General features: G+C 44.8%; 1 protein-coding gene across 4 annotated transcripts in view; it reads right to left on the bottom strand.

Annotated features, from left to right (window-relative positions):
- Positions 1–10,268, bottom strand: part of Ncapg2 (non-SMC condensin II complex subunit G2) — a 67,389-nt gene extending 57,121 nt beyond the window's left edge. Inside the window, exons 1-6 of one of the 4 annotated variants that reach the window (XM_028880924.2) lie at positions 10,144–10,268; positions 8,522–8,638; positions 4,109–4,297; positions 3,522–3,636; positions 1,092–1,246; positions 191–325 (exon numbers count right to left, since the gene is read on the bottom strand). In XM_028880924.2, coding sequence (XP_028736757.1) covers positions 191–325; positions 1,092–1,246; positions 3,522–3,636; positions 4,109–4,297; positions 8,522–8,599 — 672 coding nt within the window. In that variant the 5' untranslated portion in view covers positions 8,600–8,638; positions 10,144–10,268. Of the gene's footprint in view, positions 1–190; positions 326–1,091; positions 1,247–3,521; positions 3,637–4,108; positions 4,298–8,521; positions 10,023–10,143 lie in introns of those variants that run through there. The other 3 variants (XM_028880922.2, XM_037210914.1, XM_028880923.2) reach the window with 3 other exon arrangements.
- Between the last annotated feature and the right edge of the window lie 9,167 nt (positions 10,269–19,435).

Genomic DNA, 19,435 nt, shown 5'->3' with positions numbered 1-19,435 from the left:
GCTGCCTCTGTCTCCCAAGTGCTGGGATTAAAGGTGTGCACCACCATGCCCAGCTTCATACACAGCTCTTAAAAGCTACGCTGGCTTTTCCACAAAACAGCCAAACATAAACAGCAACCCCATGAACTTGAGAAAATAATCCATTAACAGCCCATCAACAAGCCAAAAAGAAAAAACACTGCTCACTTACCTCCTCCTTCTTGATATAATTAACATTTATGAAGCACTCGAGCAGCATGTCTTTTATGTCTCTGTTTTCCTCCAAATCATAAGCAAAGCAGTATAAAGCCTGATGGATGTGCCACAACCGACACACATCTGCGACCTGAGAGGACACAGGAGAGGACAGTGGAGGACTTGTTTCCAGGCATTTCTTCTTTTATCAATGATAAAGTCGTGTCTCAAGCTAAGTACATATTTTATATCATAAATAATGAAGATTATAGGATCATAAAAAAGCAGGAGTAACAACTGAAAAACATTTTAGGATGTGCTAATATTTTGTGTAGTTCTACAGAACATTTTGGGCTGTTGTTTGTTTTTTTCATAGGGCCTCACCTAGCCCAGGCTGGCCTCAAACTTGTAAACTGTTCTTCTTTGGCCCAGCCACAACTAGGACTTGGCAATAATGTGAAATAATCCCCACACAATCCTAAATCCTAATGCCTACCTTTATCCAGGGCACTCCTGACTACCTGCCCAGCCTGCTCTAAGGTATGTCTACCTCTCAGAGGGCCACAGCTATCTCCTCCCACCCTCCACTCCACAACTCAGGAAAACGCACTGCACAGCTCAGTCCAAGAAACTCTGGTCCTTCCTGCACCCTGCTTTCTTTCCATTGCAGAACAGTGTCACGACACAGAGCTTGAGTAACCACCCTTTCACCGTCATGTGACAAAGAGGACAGCAGCCACACCCCTGGGGAAAACACGCAAGAAAAGGCCCAACTTTAAATCTCACCATGGAGTGTGCATCACTCTTGACCTCTATACACCTTTGTAAGAAACATCTCTAAGCTGGGAAGCTACAGATCCACCCCTTCCTAGCTAATCCAGCCCTCACTAAGTACTTCCTGAAGGAAGCACACATACTGTTTTGGTCTCCAGACTTCTCCTTAGCAGCATGACAAACGCAGTCTTTCCCATGTCCTCCTTGGCAGGCAGGCCCTTTTCCCACCATTTGACACACAGATCCTGAATAGAGTTCTGGAGTTTTTGTTCAGATTCAGGTAGTGCATACAAAATACCTAAAACACAGCACAAAGGTTTTCTGTTATTCAACAAATTATTACTGATTCAGACTCAAAAGTGCAGTGTTATGACCTGGTCCAAGGCCTTACTAGACAAATATTAGTTTAATTTGCCAAACAAACATCATTTATGGAATTCCAATACTTACTTTTTAAAAAAGACTTAACAAGTGTTATAAAAAAAAGGTACAAAAAGCTGGGCAGTGGTGGCACACGCCTTTAATCTCAGCACTTGGGAGGTGGAGGCAGGTGGAGGGCTATGAGTTCAAGGCCAGCTTAGTCTACATAGAGAGTTCCAGAACAGCCAGGACTGTTACATAGAGAAACACTGTCTCAAAAAAATAAAAATTAAAAAAAAGGCTCAACAAAACAGAGAACTTTAGACTAATACATCCTGCTATCAGTACAACTCCACCAACACAGGACAGGTCCTGACCACCAACCACCACAATATCAATGTGCTGGCCCCAGGTTTAGGCACAAAGGTGGAAAACAGTCAAAGCAAATAACAATCAGTATATAAAATATCGCTTTTAGAAACAGAAAGGCTCAGTAATTAAATTGTTAATAATGTGCTCGTAATTACCCACAGATGCCTGAATACCATTATACAAATATAAAGCTCCTAAAGTAACTGGAAGTCTGGCAGCAACTACGATGATAGTATTCATCTAACCAGATACCTGGAGTCTAGAAGTAAGCTGGTAGTAAAATTCACAAAGCACTTGAAAACTAACTTTTATCCTGACTGGGGTGACAAGATAATCATCAAAGAAAAAGATACTATCAACTTAGGATGGTAACATGGAAAGAGGGCTGGAGGGAGGAGAAGGAGGGAGTAAAATGATGTAATTCTATTTTGATTAAAAACATACTAAAAGCCAGGCGGTGGTGGCCCAAGCCTTTAATCCCAGCACTCAGGAGGCAGAGGCAGACCGAGCTCTGTTCAGTTTGGGGCCAACCTGGTCTACAAAGCCAGTTCCAGGACAGCCAGGGCCGTTGCATAGAGAAATTCTATCTCAGGGGAAAAAACAAGACAAAACTAAACTAAACTGAACTAAAATATAAAAATATTAAAATATTAAAAATGAAAATATATGCTAATTTCAAGAAATCAGACTAAAGCAGCATCCTAAAAATATAAAGATACCCAAATGACACTAAGACTGATTTTGATAAGAAGCTCTGTTCCAGGAAACTATACCCAAGTGAACAAAGCACTCCAAAGACAGTTCTTTGTAATCCTTAAAACTGCTGTTATGTTTATGAAATAACTTTGTGTAGCAGGAACCTTAAAGAGTCTTATTAACAAAATCAAACCTGAGCCAGGTATTGGGGTGAAGCTGGAAGATCAGAGATACAGAACAAGCCACAGCCACCTCACCTCACCGGATCCTCAGCTGGTCTTGTTTCCTCAGACTGGAGGCCTCTGAGTCCTCATCCCGAATGGGTCTCAGCTGAACTGTGCTAGAAGCCTGAAAGCTTAACCAGCCAAATGCTTAACCAGCTAAAAGCTTCTAGTTTCTGGTCCTCACGCCTTATATATCTTTCTGCTTTCTACCACCACTCCCTAGGATTAAAGGCTCACTTTCTGGGATTAAAGGCGTGAGTCACCATGCTTGGCCATTTCCAATGTGCCCTTGAACTCACAGAGATGCAGAGGGATTTCTACCTCTGGAGTGCTAGGATTAAAGGTGTGAGTGCCACCATTTTCTAGCCTTTGTATCTAGTGGCTGTTCTGACCCCAGATAAGTTTATTAGGGTGCACAATATTTTGGGGAACACAATACCACTACAACTTTGTGTAAATATTTTATAACCAGGTTTTTCATTAAGTCAGACTAGTGTACCCGTTTAATAATCACAGCTTTACAGGCAGTTAAGTTAACAAGAACTGACTATGAGAATCAACAATGACTCCAGAGATAACAGTCACCCTCTAAGAAAAAAATTCAACAACAGATTCCTTGGCTCTATGGCCATGGCACAAACTGAGAAATCTGCAGTCAGACATGCCCTTCAAAAGCACGTATTATCGTTAGTTCCTGTGGGTCCAGGCACTGTCCTGAAGAACCTGTAAGTAGCAGTAGTCAGCAACTCAGAACCCACGTCAGCGGAGCAAACTCAATTCCTCAGGGAGCCCTGACAGAAGAGAACTTGAGTGCGGAGACATACCTTTAAAGTTTTGTTTCAGATTGCCACACTGCTCGTGAAAATAGGTCACTTCTTAAAAGGTGTCATGATAGTGCCCGCTACTGAACATGCCACTTACCATTTAATATAACAGCACACTCCAGGAGGGCCCCGTAGTTCTCATGTTCATTTATTACAGATATGGAAGCAAGAATTACAGATGTAATTGCATGTGTTATTTCTATGCTCTTTTTCTGTTAAAAAAATTAAAACATGTGAGATAAAATAAGAAACTTAACACTCAACTTCAAAAAAAAATCAAACAGCTACTAAATTTCTGAAATGAAGCCACCTCTAGCTTATTGTAAAAAGCAGACTAAAATTAAATATAGTCAAATATCCTAAAAGAACCTAACACTAAGTAGCCGAACAGCAATACCAGGGTTGGTCAGCAGGTAAAATTACAGCGAAAGGAATTGGCACATTGCACATTTTCTTAACCTAAAAGTTCAATTATTCAAGCCGGGCATGATGAACACATGCCTTTAATTCCAGCACTGAGGAGGCTGAAGCAGGTGAGCTCTGAGTTCAAGGCCAGCTGGGTATGCATGTGAGTTTCAGGCTGGCCAGGACTGAAAATGAGACTCTTTCAAGAAGAAAGTTCAACTAAATGATCTTTTCTTAGCACAGTAAAGAGGAAGTTTTTTATCTCTGAAAGTCAAATACCATCTTTGGACTGTGTTCGGATTCCATTCCATCTTCACCCTGGTCTTCCACTGTCTGCCACCCATCCACAGGGCTTCCTAACAACGTTTCTGTCAGTAAGTCCTTCAGCCTTTGCCATAATTCTTCTTTCTGTTTCCTTGATAATTCATCGAGTAACTCACTCAAGCTGAAAGGATCAGAAGAATCTTTCTGCAAAAAGAATTTTAGAAAACATAAAATATGAAAAATTAGTTGTATTCTTTTCATAATTGTATTAATAGAAAAGTTTAAGTACTAAATTAGTTACATGTTTAAGCATTTGGTTAGTTTTCAAATCCTTTTCTAATAAGGAAAAAGAAGAGAATTACCAAGCAGAAAGCATCAGATCTCGCCTCCACCTCTTCTTCCTTAGAACCTGATCTTTAAAGTTTAGAACTTCACCCACTTAAAGTCCCTAAAATCAATTAAAATGTCCACACCCTCCCCAGGCCTGTCATCAGGTACAGAAGATGCTGGAGGCAAACAACAGAACAGGGGCAGCAACAACCAGAGGCTCCGATTCCCTTCCTTCCAGTTCTTTGTGCTCCAAACAGACTGTCCACATGGCCGCCTGCTCCTCAGCCCTCGACTGCAGTCTCTGCTGAGCCAGTGAGTCCCCCGGGGCCTCTGGCTTGCTAGACTCTCTTCTCACCTGGGCAGGCTGTGCACATCTCTCTGCACAGTAAGAACAGGCATTGTCAAAAGGTACAAAACCCAGTAAGAGGCCTTTCCAGCAGCTGCTCTGGGACAATCCAAGTACAAGTACAGTAACAATAATAAATTATAGCCTACAGAATAAAATTAGCATCAATGGTAGAACTGAATGGTATTGTAAAATAAAATAAAATAAAATAAAATAAATTAGCATCAATGAGACTATACGATAAGTTAATAAATTATAAATCATTCATTAATAGCACTGACATGCTACAAAGCACCAATGAATAAATACTAAAGAAATACAGAGTTTACAAATGACAATTTTATGGCCACCATAGTAACAGACTCTGGTAAGAAATATCCACAGATACTAAAACAAAGAGAAGTGTGCTGAGAAGCAGGTCATCTACAGTTACAGGCTTCCTCAAATTGCCCATGGTTACAAAGGGAAAGCAGGAAGCTTCTATTACAGACTGTGAACACACACTTACTCATCCACCCACTGACCCCCAAATAGCAGTGCTGTCCTGAGAGGCCGACACTGCTAACAGCTCCTGCCAAAGGAGACACTAGATCTGATGGGGTTGGCTAATAAGAAAAGAATAAAAAAGACCCACCAACTCCTTCAAACTTCAGTGCTGTGGCAAGCATAGGAAGGCAAAGATTCTGCCTAGAATCCTGGATTAAAGAGCATTTAAGAGATGTGACAGCTACAGGGAGAGTCTGACACCGAGCTGGATCCTGGATCAGGAAAATATGACTATAAGAGCATTACTGTGACAACTGTTGAGACATAAATATGTACTGAAAGTAATGGTTGAAGTGCCATGTCTTAAGGATCTTAACAAAGTTATATACAATAGAATTTTATTCAGTTGCACAGAAAAATGAAGTGTGAAGGAAAACTGATACATCTACAGAGTACTGCATTAACAAAGGTGGCCCAGATCATCACAAATTGCCTGTTCTCTCTCATACACAGATTCTAACTTTTAATGCTAATATGTATTATGTATATAAGTGGGTGTGAAAGCCGGTGCAGGCCGTGAAACTACATAAAAGACCGTGAAGGGCAGAGAGTGGTGCTGGGGGCAAGAGAGAGCACCACAGACGTACCCATGTGACATGCAAGCAGAAAGGAAGATGCTGAGGGTGGAAGCACACGGGAGGGGAGCAGGGGAGCAGGGGACAGGGAGACGTAGGGAGAAAAACTAAAAACTCATGTGAAAACACCAGAATGCATCGCAAGTTTAAATAAAAGTTTCAAGAAAGTGCTGGGGAGACAGCTCAGCTGGTTAAGTGCCTGTGAAGACCAGAGTGTGGATCCCATAAACTCACCTAAAAAGCTGGGCACGGCAGCCTGACTCTGTACTTCCTGATGTTTGAGGTGACAAGAGAAGAGGACCTCTGGAAGTTCTTGGGCTACCTACAAGAGCTTACATGGCCAAGTTCCAGACTAATGGGACATCTGAGACCTACCCGAGACCGCCGTCTGGTCTCCACAGGTGTACCCTATGTAAAATGGACATACACACAAGTACAACCCTACACAAGAATTCCAAATGTACTAGTGGTTACCAATTGCTGTATTCTTTATCCTAGAATCATTCTGTGTTTTGGAACCATTCAAGGCAGTTATAGGCATGTGACTCTATAAGGGGTGCACTTTTCTAAAACAAAGATACTTTCTTAAAAATATAATCATTAGCTGCACCCCTCCATGGATCACAGCCCCCAGCTCCCTACACCCACTACACTGCACTCTAAGCACTAATGCTCTACCTGTCTGAAGCTAGCTTGTCTTTTTCTTCTCGTTTCTGCTCTCTTGGTTTTTCCCTTCCCACACAAGAATGGCAGGTTCTGTGCAAGCTGGCCATCTACTTCTAACTATAAACTCCCAATCTTTCTCAAAGGAAAACATCATAACTCCTTTAGCATTTGTGTTTGTTTCCTAGTGACTTAACCTGTTACTATGTTTATTATTCCTATCTTTAATGTGTCACAGGCAAGCTATGTTAGTATTGTGCCTCCAGTCCTGTTTCCCCAATAAGCTCTGTGGGTTATTTGAGACAGTCTTTCTTTGTAGCCAAGCCTGACCTTGAACCCATTATGTAGCCCAACAAGCCTCAAGTCATGGTTCTTCGGCCTCAGTGTTCTGGGTGCTATAACTGCTAGTGTACAAACATTCTGGTTTTTATCATCAATATTGCAAGGTAGTGGTTGTTAGTAATGCACATGTCAGAACACAGTGATTCACTCAGATGGCAAGACCCAACCAAGAGGCCTTAAACTGATATACATCTTTTCCTTAGCTCCTATCAGGTTAAACTACTGAAAACTGCCATTACAGAAATTGGCATTTCGTAACACTCAATTTGATGAAAACAAGTAAGGCACACTTCTAATACAACCACATGAATTTATTTATTTTTGTTTGGTTGGTTGGTTTTTTTGAAACAGGGTTTCTCTGTGTAGTTTTGGTGCCTGTCCTGGATCTCGCTCTGTAGACCAGACTGGCCTCGAATGCAGAGATCCGCCTGGCTCTGCCTCCTGAGTGCTGGGATTAAAGGCGTGTCCACTGCTGCCCGGCTCACCGCATAACCTTAATCAGGATAGGTCAGGCTGGCGCAAGGCTCCCAGCACAAAGGCCCAGCTATCACAGCACTAGTATACGGCTGCACTCTGCCCCCCCCCACTGCTCCTACACCCTACACCATACCCTCCCAAAAGAGAGCTCCCACCTATACAGCTCACGGCACCCAGACTTCTCTGACCTTCAGATATGCTGTCAATCTGTCCCATGGCCATCACCTTGGACATACCCTACAGACAGTCATCTTTTTCCCACACCTAGGCTGGTGGCTCACCATTATATCCAACCAAATGATGGTTCCACAGCAAATCTAGCACCAATGTTAAGCAGCATTACACTCTCCAGTACCTGGCTTGGTCCCTCAAGCTGCTCTGCACATGCAGGCAGACATGTGTTCCCAGAGACAAATCTTTCTTCCCTCTTCTTATTGTCTTCTGTCCTGGTTTCCCCTCCTCTGTTTGGTTCCTCTCCTGTCTACATGCTGGCTACTCTCCACCTCCCTATAGGCTCGGGGATCTGAACATTTGGTTCCCAGTCGGCGGTACTGTTGGGGAGGTTCAAGCGACAGAGCCTTGATGGAGGAAATAGATCACTAGGATCAGGCTTCGACATTACATTTATGCTCTGACCCCACCTCTCGTTTCCTCGGCACAAGCTTGCAGCTGAGGATGTGAGCGCTCAGCTTCCTGCCGCTGGCACACCTCCCCACCATGATGGACTCTTACCCCTCTGGAAGCATACGCCAAAAATAAGCTCTTTTACACGTTGCTTTTGGTCATCGTGTTTTATGGCGGCAACAGAAAGGTGATACAGCGTCCCACCTTGCCTTTCCTCCTTGCCTCTATCACTGCACTGTGGCCCTGCCAGTCCTCTTCAGGTTAAAAAACAGTCTGCCTTCTCCAGTCCTTAGGGATCCCTTCAGTCCAATGACCTCTTTGTTTCACTCCTGTTTATCTTCTACTTTTTACCTCAGCCTAAAAGTGGGTCCATTTAATTCTAGAGAATTTACTTATCTTTTTAAAAATAAATATTCACCCCCTAAGAACTCACTGAGAGAACTGTATTTCACTTGGGGACATGATTTTAGAATATTATTTATATCCAGAGTCAAAACTATAGTAAAAGTAAATCACACAACTTACGTCAAGTTGAACAAACTGCAGAAACTCTTCAACCAGTTCCTTAGAAACCGCTTGGACAAATGTCTCCCGTTTTTCCATGACAGACGAAACTGTTCTAAAGGAGCCTGTTTTACAACCCTGGTGGGAAATACAATCAGACCAGAACTTAAAAGTGCAAATTATCGCATAAGATTTAATTTGATAGGAGCATTCAAGAAGAGTGAGACATTTTTATACCACTTCTGGAAGACAGTTTCTAACATTCTGGCACAAAATTGTAATAATCTGAAAAAAAAATATTTACTAACAACCGTGAATGAAACTACCAGCTAAGGAACTGCCTCGGGAATCTTACTTTCTCTTCAAATGCTGGCAAGAACTGACTTATACAACTGGTTCAAGCTGATCCCCACAGCTGAATTCTTCAGGCTCCTCTTCTAAAGTGCCGTTCCTCCAACAAGATCCCACCCAACAAATCCTCCCTTGTTTTTCAAGTGAGAGACTGTTACTTGGAACGAAAATCACAACAGCAGCCCTGAGGTCACCTGGGAGCTTGTTAGAGGGTGTATTTGTGCCTCCCCTCAGCATCCTCCTCTCCACCCCTACAGAATAACAAGAGCTCAAGGGACCTTGCTCATTCTCCTTCCTGCCTGAGATCTCCCAGGAAATCCTATTTTACCATTCCACCTGGTGCTAGGATGGCCTACTCAAAACACATAAACTTAACGACAGTTACAGCATATTTGCAACACGGCCTCTCACCTTAAAACTTAAAAATCTCCTATATCTTTACAATACAGGAATATGGAAAATTACTGGCAGTAATTACGGGGACAGTGAATCACAGTAAATATACATTCCTATTTTAAATTGACTAAAAGTAGAAAATAACCTCAATGTGACAACTCCTCACATAAGTAAATCTTAAATACAGCCACTTCACCCCCTCAGTTCAAATGGCCGAATTGTGAACCAACACTTTTTTCTGATGAATAAAATGGAAAGGCAAGGCAAGAGGACCCGTATCGACACTCTCCTAATTCTGGTTACTGTTCTTGTTTACTTCAGCGCATGCCTTTGGCAACTTAGCCGCCGAATAACGTCTACAGCCGCTAGACTCACAAAATGCTCCTCCACTTCTTGACTTGTCTCTTTCATTATGAGTTCAGAGCCAAGAGTCTCCCCAGATCAGTCCGAGTTCGGGGCCCACCTACGTCATCCCAAGCACAAGTCCAGGGTCCTCGGCAGTGAACCTCAGGTCCTGGTCTGCTGTGCCCCCGGGAGAGCCTCCACAGTTCTGGAGCCCCCTCTGGTCGTGCCCAGGCCCTCTTCCGGGGTCCTCCCGCCTCAGCACCCAGGTCCCTGTCTGAGCTCCTCCCCGGTCAGCCGGGGTTCAAGGCTGAGCTGCTCCCCGGTGGGGCCCCCGTCCTGGTTCCGGGTCCCGCTCCGCAGCCCGCCCGGGTCCCGCTCCGCAGCCCGCCCGGGTCCTGCTCTGCCCTCCCGCACCCCCTCTCTCACTCCACAGGCGCCCGGGACGGGTGACGGCCGCGGACAGGGGACCCGGCCGGGCTGCGTCGCCCCGCCGCGGCCGCCCGCCGCCCGGGCCTCCCCGTAGCCCACCCGGGACACGGCGCAGCGCTCACCTCACCGGGGACCCATGGTTTCCCGCGCTCGGACCAGATTCAAACACACCCGCGCACCGTCCCGACGCGCCCGCCCTCCGCCCCGTCACCAGTCGCCGCTCTCACGAGAACTGACGTTGCCGGGCCACGCCCACGCGCGTCAGGCCCCCGCCGGCCTGGCCCCGCCCCCCGCCGGCCAGGCCCCGCCTCCCCGGCGAGGCTCGCGGCGGCCCGCCCGGCCTCTTTGGCGCGCACGCGCAGGGCGGTGCTCGTCCCGCCGCCGCCGCCCTCCGTGGGGGTGCTGACGTTACTTCTGCGTTTCTGGCCCGCTTGCCGGTGGAAGATCGTGGAGCAGACGGAGAAGAGAGAGAGAGAGAGGAAGAAGGGGAGACGAGGAATAGCGCCGCCGAGAAACAGGGGGAGAGGAAGGAAGGAGAGTAGTACCAGGAGAGAGAGAAGGGGGCGCTGGGGAGAAAACGGTGAGGGCCGGAGAAGGGGAAAGGAGCCAAAGAGGCAGAGGGAGGACTGTGGAGAGGAGGAAGAGACAGTAAGACGACCAAGGAGGAAGAAGGGGTGTGATGTCAGGGCACCCCCAGGGAGAGGCCTCAGGAATGGGAAGAAATGACGTGTGTCTTCTTACGAGTCGTCCGTCTCAGGAGCTGTCTTACAGCATGGCACAGATAAGGACATGGGGAGGAGCCCGCTGAGGGAGATGGGAGCCCAAGCCTGCTGTCCCAGGATTCAGCAGCAGCAAATGGTGCTCAGGCTCATGGCCGGGACTGGGCAGCGCTCTGCAGCCTAGAAGAGGACTGGTCCTAAGCCTGAGTCTGCTCATGCCCTGGCCTCTGTGGACACCTGGAAACCAAAGCCAGCCCCCCAACCCTCTCCCCACCCTGCAGAGCCCTCTCTCCCTCAGCCAATCCTCCTTCCCAATCCAGCTCTGCTCCAAATGAAGTCACTGTTATCAGTTCCTGGAAAATCTTTTCAGAAATATTTCCTGCAGTTTTTTTTCTTGCTTAAAATGTCCAGAGTGAGTTTCTATTGCCTGGATTGAACTTAAAGGACTTAGGTGTTACCCAGAGGCAGCCTGCCTACCCAACATGGGACCAGATGTCTATTGACTGAGAAGGCCAAAATAATTTGTGTTTAACTTGATATAGCCAAAGTGTAGTCTCAACGGTATAAAGTGATAGTGGGGAGAGGGAACTGGTTAGTTAGGAAATCTGAGGTAGTCAGCAGAGCCAGAGACGGGGTTGACCCACCACAGCAAGCCATCTGTACCTCTCACCTGCTTCATTATACAGGGGCTCCTTGATGTCTGCCCACCTCTCTCTCCACAATTCCTCGGTCCCTATGGTCCCTTGAATTTGGATACCCCACTTTTCCACACTTGCAGTTTCATCTACAAAGTTCGAAGAGCCAGCCTGAGGCTAGACTCCCACATTCAGATTTGCCATCACTATTCTGAGCATCCTGCTCATTCCCATTCAGGTTTGACTCCTGTCCAAAAGAAATCCCAGTTCCCACTGCCTTTCTCCCCTTCCTCACTCACTTTTGAATTTCTGACTGGTACACTTCCTGTTAAGAAATGAATGATGAGTTTAGCAGTGAGTTCTGAATATTCAAAGCTAGTGACATAGACAGGTAAATAACAATTTTGTGCTTCCTTGGTTTGCCATGTATTTCAAAACAAAACAAAACAAAAGTGAGAACAGGGCTCTTGATGTAACTCAGTTGGCAGAGTGCTTTCCAAACTTATACAGTGCCCTGGGTTCAACTATTAGCACTGCATAAACAAATGGAACATACCTGTAATCACAATACTCCTGAGATGGAAGCAGGAGGAACAGAAAGTGAGGTCAGTATTGGCTACACAGTTCAAGACCTGCCTGAGATAAATGAGATCCTTTCTAAAAAACATAAAAAAACAATCATACTATCTACTTACGTTGTGGGGTATCCACCAGAGAAGATGCTCTGACTTGGGTGTAAGCCAATAGAGAGCCTGTATTAGCCCACCAGTGACTCCACTGGGTGTTCAGGATCCCAGCATAGCCCCAAGCCTTTCTTTGAGCTTTTAAACACAAAAACTATGCCTGGATTGACATACTTCAGTGAACAAGAACCGCTAGTCAGAAGCAGAAGTACAGAATCCAAAATGCAAGATTAGTACATTTAGAGAATTTCGGAGTTCTATGGACTTTGATGGGTTTGTTCTTGGTTTAGTTTTTTTTGTTTTTTTTTTTCATCACAGGCAATTTATTTTGTTCTATTCATTCACAGTTAATACAGAAAATACTTGGAAACATTTCCATATAATGTTTGACACAGAAATCATCAAATAGAAGTATACAATGTTGACAGGAGGCAGTACATTTATAATTTATAACCCCAAATGTATTTATAAGTTAGAAATGGAAAGATCTACAAATGAAATTATGAAGGTTCACCAAAGTCATTTAATCTGTTAGTTTCTCATTCATTTTTATGTCTTAATAATATTCAATTGTATGAATAAGCCACATTTTATTTCTCTCCAGTATTTGATAGCTATTTGAGTTGTTTTAACTTTTTTACTATTAGCAACACACTGCTGTAAACCTTCATGTACAACTTCATTTTACAACTATGGCTGGATGTCTTTCTTTAGTCTTCCAAGAAGGGCCATTTTACTTTTTTAGAGTTACTTTTTAAAGTCATGAGGTCAACAACTTGGACTACTATGCATGTAAGCGCTAATGCAAATTAAAGCCCAAGTTGACCTCCAGCAACAGTTCATTCTATGTTGACAGTGAGAGAACACTTTGCCTGTTAGGATACTGTTACTCGTGGACTGAAATGCTGAAAAAACCCCTCCCCCTATTTTGTTTTTTGCAAAAATCAAGGTATATTCTAGGGTTTCCTGGTTGACCTCAACAGATAAACTGAGATGATAGTCTTAGTTCAGAAATTATCTGAATGTAGATTTACAGTCTACGTGTACAGCTGGCTAAGTGAGATCGCTTTCACAGTTCTGCATGTATCCCATCGGCTCCCCATTAGTCACTGAACTCTTAAAACTGGTATTGTAACATTATCACAATGTTTTGCGCCAATTTTATAAACTTTACAGTACAATATGTGTTCCTTTTCTGAGGCAAACCAAAGGTATATTTCTCAAGGTTCTGCTGCTATCAGCAGTATTGATGGAGGATTTTTTATACATTTGTAATAGATAGGAATAAACCAGAAAAAAAGAAGAAAAAAAAAAGTGGTGGAGGAAAAGGTGAACACTGCAAGAATACTCAAAAGGGCTGAGAGTTGCAAACGCCAAGAATGGCTTTGCATAGTAAATGGAATAGAACAGCTCTGAACTATAGCTTACTTTTCCTGGTTTGGTCTGACAGAATGATTGAATGCTTTTGTACAAAAATCAGAGCCTTAAAAACAAGGATTTGGTGAGATTGTAAAATGGTTTGTTCTTGGTTTAGTTTTGGCAGGTAGTACTGTCTACGTGCTGAGTTCTACAGCCTGAATGGTACTTTCATCATGAAGTCAGCTGTGCTATGGTCTGCAGCCTGTCACATTCCCCATGTGAATGAGTCAAATTGAGTCCAATCCAGGTCTGAGGGCGGTGGGGGTTGGACCTTGACCCTGTATTCATACCCATAGTGCAAAACACAAGACTCAAGAGTAGGTAGAAGGGCAGAGAATGGAAGTGCCTGGAGCCCAATAAAACCTTAAATTCAATGGCTCGATAGTCTGGAGACAGGCCATTTGGCAGCAATGTCTGTGGCTTTCACTTTCTTGTCCTGAGTGTGGTGGATCCATGATGTAATGCCAGCTACCACCACTGCCTTAGGAGTGAAGAGAACCGCCTTACAGGGTCCTTTCCAGGTTAGTTCCAGTGCCTCTTTGGCTACTCACTTGACCCAGATGATGTCACTGGACTCAAACAAGGGAAAACTGGTGGTGGACTCAGAGGTCAGCCGGCTCTCTCAGATAGTCCTGAAGAGCCTGTATGGGGAACTGGAGGGCCTGTGGTGTCTTGAGAAAGGAATGGTTAGAGAGTTCTGACAACTGCAGGTCTCTGAGCCTGGGGAGCAGTCCAGAGGTCTTTCAAACTTCATCTCATAGGAGCAAATCCCTCCCTAAATGAAGTGCAGTGGGCTGAAGCAAAGGAAGGAAACCTATCCATCTTTTGCTGTGCTGTGATCATGGTGTTGTTAGAGTTTCTTTTGATGCCGTGTTTATTCTTTTTACCTGGTCAGAACTATGAAGTTTATATGCACAATGAAGTTTGCAATCTATGTCTAAAGCTTTTGCTTTTAGACTACATTGCTAGGGAGGAAGCCAAATCAGGGACCAGTTCCTGGAGGAGCTTGTTAGCTACCATCTGAGCAGTTTCGGTCTGGACGGGGAACCCTTCTGCCCACTGCGAAAAGGTATCTATAAAAACTAGCAAGTACTTTCGTCCTCCCCCACCAGGCCAGATCTGGGCAAAGTCAGTTTTCTCAGAGTTTGCTGGTGTGTTGGTCTCTCATTTGGACCCCTTCCTGGGTAAGGGCTCTCTTGTTTTGGATTCACTTGAGCACAAACCTGGCATTTGGCTGAGATATCCCATGCTAGGCTGTCCATTGTAGGTATAATATGCCTTGGTCTGAACAATTCAGAAAGTTATGTGGACCCCAGATAAGCAGCCTGGTGAAAGTTGGTTACGAGAGTCCTGCTGTTTCTGGGAGAATGATCTTTCCTCTGGTGTCTTCCATCAACCAGTGGGTTTTAACTGTGCATTTCTCCTTATCATAGTTTCAGGTAGTACTAGGGCATGGCACATCATTAGATTATCAATAGGCCCCAAGGGTCTTAGGGCCATTTTCTGTAGGTAGTCAGGTCAGCAGCCCAGCAGTGGAAGACAGCAATTTGCAGGGGAAGCCAAACACTCTCTAGGAGGGCCAAATTTTTTTTGGGTGGGTGGGGGATCAAGGTGATGATTTATTCTTTTAAAGTACCTTCAACTATGATTTTTTAATTATTATTAAGAAATTTTCTATTCATTTTACATACCAACCACAGATCCCCCTCTCTTCCCTCCTCCCACCTCCCAGCCTTCCCCCCCCCAACTCACTTCCCATTCCTACCTCCTCCAAGGCAAGGTCTCCCACGGTGAGTCAGCAGAACCTGGGTCAGGATTTTTTAATGTTCCCAGCATCGAGAAGCCCTCTTTCTCTATAGGTCATACCATGGACATGCCAGGTAGTGAAAGCATATTGATGGTCTGTGTAAATGGTGGTGGACTTTCCTTTTCCACATTTGAGAGCCTGGATCAGATCAATCAGTTCTGCTCTCTGGTCTGAGGTACCTGCCTTGGGCCCAGATTGTTTTGGTTAAAGTCACCACTGCACCTCCCACCTACCTGGTTTCATCGTCTCTTGACAGTCATGGGTGAAAACCTGCATCATCAGGCAGAAGAGTAGCAGGATTGATGGGGGTCGGTTTCTCAAATAGGACTCAAGGGTGAGCCAGGAGAAGAGGCTGAGGCTGGGTCCCACAGTCATTAGGTAGCCAGAGTTCTGGTGCTCCTCGGGGAGGCCCTCAACCACATTGTGGGGTGCTGTGAGTATAAGATCTTGACCCAGAGTTAACTTGCTTGCTTTCTCTCACTAAACTAGCAGTGGCCACCACAGCTCTTAGATAGGTAGGCCATCCTGTGGCTCCAGGAACCAATTGTTTGGACAGATATGTCACAGGGCATTGCCATGACTCCAAAGTTTGGGTTAATACCCCTTTTGTATTTTGTTTCATGGACAAACATATGAAAAGGTTCTGAAAGATTTGGAAGTTCTAGGGCTGGAGCAGAAGCCAGAGATGTTTTTAAAGCCTCAAATGCTTTTTGTTTAGTCTCAGTCCAGATTAGAGGCTCAGTGCTCCCCTTTGTGCTGGTGTAGAGAGACCTTGCTATTTCCACAAACTCTGGTATCCAGAGACAGCAATATCCAGGAACTCTTGAACCCATCTCTTAATCTTTGGAGTTGGGATCTAAAGAATGGCAGCAATCCTACTCTGAGACAGGCTCCTTTTGCCTCCCTTCAGCTGGTACCCAAGATAGATAGGCTACAAAGTTGGGTTTTCTTAGCTGACATTCTGTAGCTCAAGGTCTGTAACTCTTGCAGCAGTCCCTCAATGGCCTTTTATCGTCTATTTTCCAAGGAAACCTCTGACAGCAGGGCAGAAGTCTCCATTTAGTGTCTTTACATCCTGAGACAACCTGGTCACCCACGTTAGTTACCCACTGTAACCTCCCTCTGGATCTGACCATTTAAAAGCAAAGATGAGTTGACTCATCTCTGCCAATGGGAGGATTAAGGATGTATCTTTCAGGTCCAAGACAATGTACACCTGTTTCTCTGGAAGAAACAGAATCATGAGAAACAGAGGTCCCAGGTGTAACACGAATTTTAAAAGGTCTTATAATAAAAAACTCAGAGCCAGATATTGGAGTGAAAGCTGAAAGATCAGAGAAGCAGAACAGCCAGCCACTAGCTTACCTCTGAAATCCTCAACCTCAAGAGAGTGAGTTCCTGTTTCCTCATGCCTTATATACCTTTCTGTGTCCTGCCATATTACTTCCTGGGATTAACGGTGTGTGTCCTTTCGAAGCCAAGACATGAGATCTCAAGTGCTTGGATTAAAGGCATATGCCACCACTGCTTGGTTCTGTTTCTCTCATGTAACCCAGTGAGGCCTTGAACTCATAGAGATCTAGACAGATCTCTGCCTCGTGAGTGATAGGATTATAGGTGTATGCACCACTGCCTGACTTCTATGTTTAATTTGGTGGCTGGCTCTGTCCTCTGATCCCCAGGTAAGCTTTATTGGTGTACACAATATATCACCACACCCAGGTTTCTTCATAGGCGGGAGAGGTATATTCCACAGTGACCAGCCTAGCACCAGGATGCCTGTCTCCACAAGCCAGGAAATATAGACTGCAATTTCCCCCTTTTGATCCCAGGTTCATTGGGTATTGTTTAATCTGGACAGGGATGGCTGAACTGGTTATTTGACCAATTATAGGAACTTGGTGTTGGAACAGTCTTGGGGGTCGGGGTTGGATTTGTCCATACCCCTGGGAATCTTTGTTGTTAATCTGAGAGATAGACCAACTGTAGTTTTTTTTTTTTTTAATGAAGGCAGAACTTTCAGCTAGGAGATATTCTTCTGACAGTGTAAGACACCCAAGTTTTGTTGGGTATCTGAAGTCTAACTGTGTCATCATCAGAGAAGCTGATGGTAGCTTTTAGTTTATGCAAAAGGTCTCCTCCCAATCAGTTCTCTGTTGTTAACAACGGTTCTCTGTTACCTTTTGAGCTGCCTCCAGCAGCTGGGACCTACTTACCCCTTTAACTTTTATAACTTTTTTTCTAATATCTGGGGCTGACTGGTTGACACGGGAAATCTTTTTAGCAGCTGTTTTTAATGCTCTTTAAAAGGACTTAGCGAAAATTGTTTAAAGTATCCTTGGTCAGATTGGACAGAAGGGAAAAATCTGTGCTGCTCAGAGCACGTCGTCTAGCAGCAATGCCGCTGCCAAACCCAGAGGCAGGTTTCCTGGTTTTTGTTTTTTTTTTCTTCAGAGAATGGTGGGTTTCAAGTTTTCCAACTGTACAGATCATTGGTTAAAAAGAAGACATAAATCATAGAGGAGAAAGGAGTGGAACTTTCTCTGTTCCTTTGGGGTCAGCCCAGGGGAGATTTTCCCCTTCCACAGGGCTGCTTAGAGCAGGCGTAGAGAGGAGAGGAGAGGATGCTCACATAGGGGAACTATTTTCCCCTCCCTGGCAGGGAGCCCTGGATGAGAGGCCTGGCTCCTCTCCACTCCACACAAGGACCAACTCTGACCATGATCAGGAGTCAAGCAACAAAACCAGCAACTGCTCCCCACTCCTTGCTCCTGGAATGGAACAGAGAGGTGGGGGTCTGTTGTTGTTTTGTTTGTTTGTTTGTTTGTTTGGTTGGTTGGTTATTTTTTTTTTGCGGGGGTGGGGGGTGTCTCTGGAAAATCTGGCCTAAGTAAAAGAATTCAGGTCCCTAACAGGAGGGAGCATAGGTCTTAAGCTGGGAGTTCTCACACCAGAGAACGCCACTGGTCAATATAGGGAAACAGAACCGAGAGAAACACATAGAAAGACACGCGTGCACATTCAGATACCCAAACAAACAGAGGGATCTGGTGAGATCTCACATGGATCCCAGACACTGGATTAGCAGCTGCTTCTGACCTCTCCTATGTGTTAAGCAGAAGGCATCTTACTCAGACTAACCTCTGGAGGTGAAAGACTAACCAGGTGACTTTCTAATTTGTTTCCTTTTGGAGTAGAGGTGTCAGACCCCTTCAAAGCATTAGGCAGTGATTGATCAAAGGGAGCCCTGAAGACCTGGAACATCTCAGGTTGTGCACCCCCTAGAGTCCCCTGACCACCTCACTCTTTCACACTCCAAGGGGCTCCAAGACCGCAGTATCTTGAAGTCTGGGCTCTGGGGATCTTGCTGGGGCCTCCAGATATGTTGTGGGGTATCTACCAGAGAAGACTGCTCTGACATGGGTTTAAGCCAATAGAAAGTTTTTATTAGCCAGCCAGTGACTACAATAGGTGTTCAGGATCCCAGTGTAGTCCCAAGCCTTTCTCAGGGTGAGCTTTTAAGCACAAAAAACATGTCCTGGGTTGACATACTTCAGTGAACAAGAACAGTTAGCCGGAAGCAGAAGTACAGAATCCAAAAAGCAAGAGTAGTACATTTAGAGGCTTCCGAGATCTATGGACTTTGATGGATTGGGTCTTTGTTTCAGTTTTGGCCAGTGGTGCTGTCTATGTGCTGAGTTCTACAGCCTGAATGGTACTTCCATCATGGAGTCACCTCTGTTCTTAAAACCTTACAATGTGGCTAATGAGAAAGGGCAGAGTTAAAATTGGACCTCATAGCAACAAATTATAAAACAGACTGACATGGTTAAACTTTGATCATGGCAGTATCTTTACTAATGGGTCCAATGTGAAGTGCACAGCCTAGAAATGTGTTTATTTTGAATTGCATGGGTTAGACAATTACCTGACTTGGATTCAAATGATGTGAGGCATACAATGGATCTGCAGTCTGACTCCACAGCAATCCTCTCCAAAGAACACCACTGCTATCAATTCCTTGAAAAATACACCCAGAAATATTTTCTGCCATACAAAATTCAGAAGCATGTGTGGTAGCATAAGCCTGTAATCCTGGGAGGCAGTCAGGAAGCTGAGGCAGGATGGTGGGTAGTTCCAAGCCAGCCTTG

This window comes from Peromyscus leucopus, chromosome 14 (genome assembly GCF_004664715.2).
Source record: "Peromyscus leucopus breed LL Stock chromosome 14, UCI_PerLeu_2.1, whole genome shotgun sequence".
Lineage (NCBI taxonomy): Eukaryota > Metazoa > Chordata > Mammalia > Rodentia > Cricetidae > Peromyscus > Peromyscus leucopus.
This window is presented reverse-complemented; position numbering and strand designations above follow the sequence as displayed.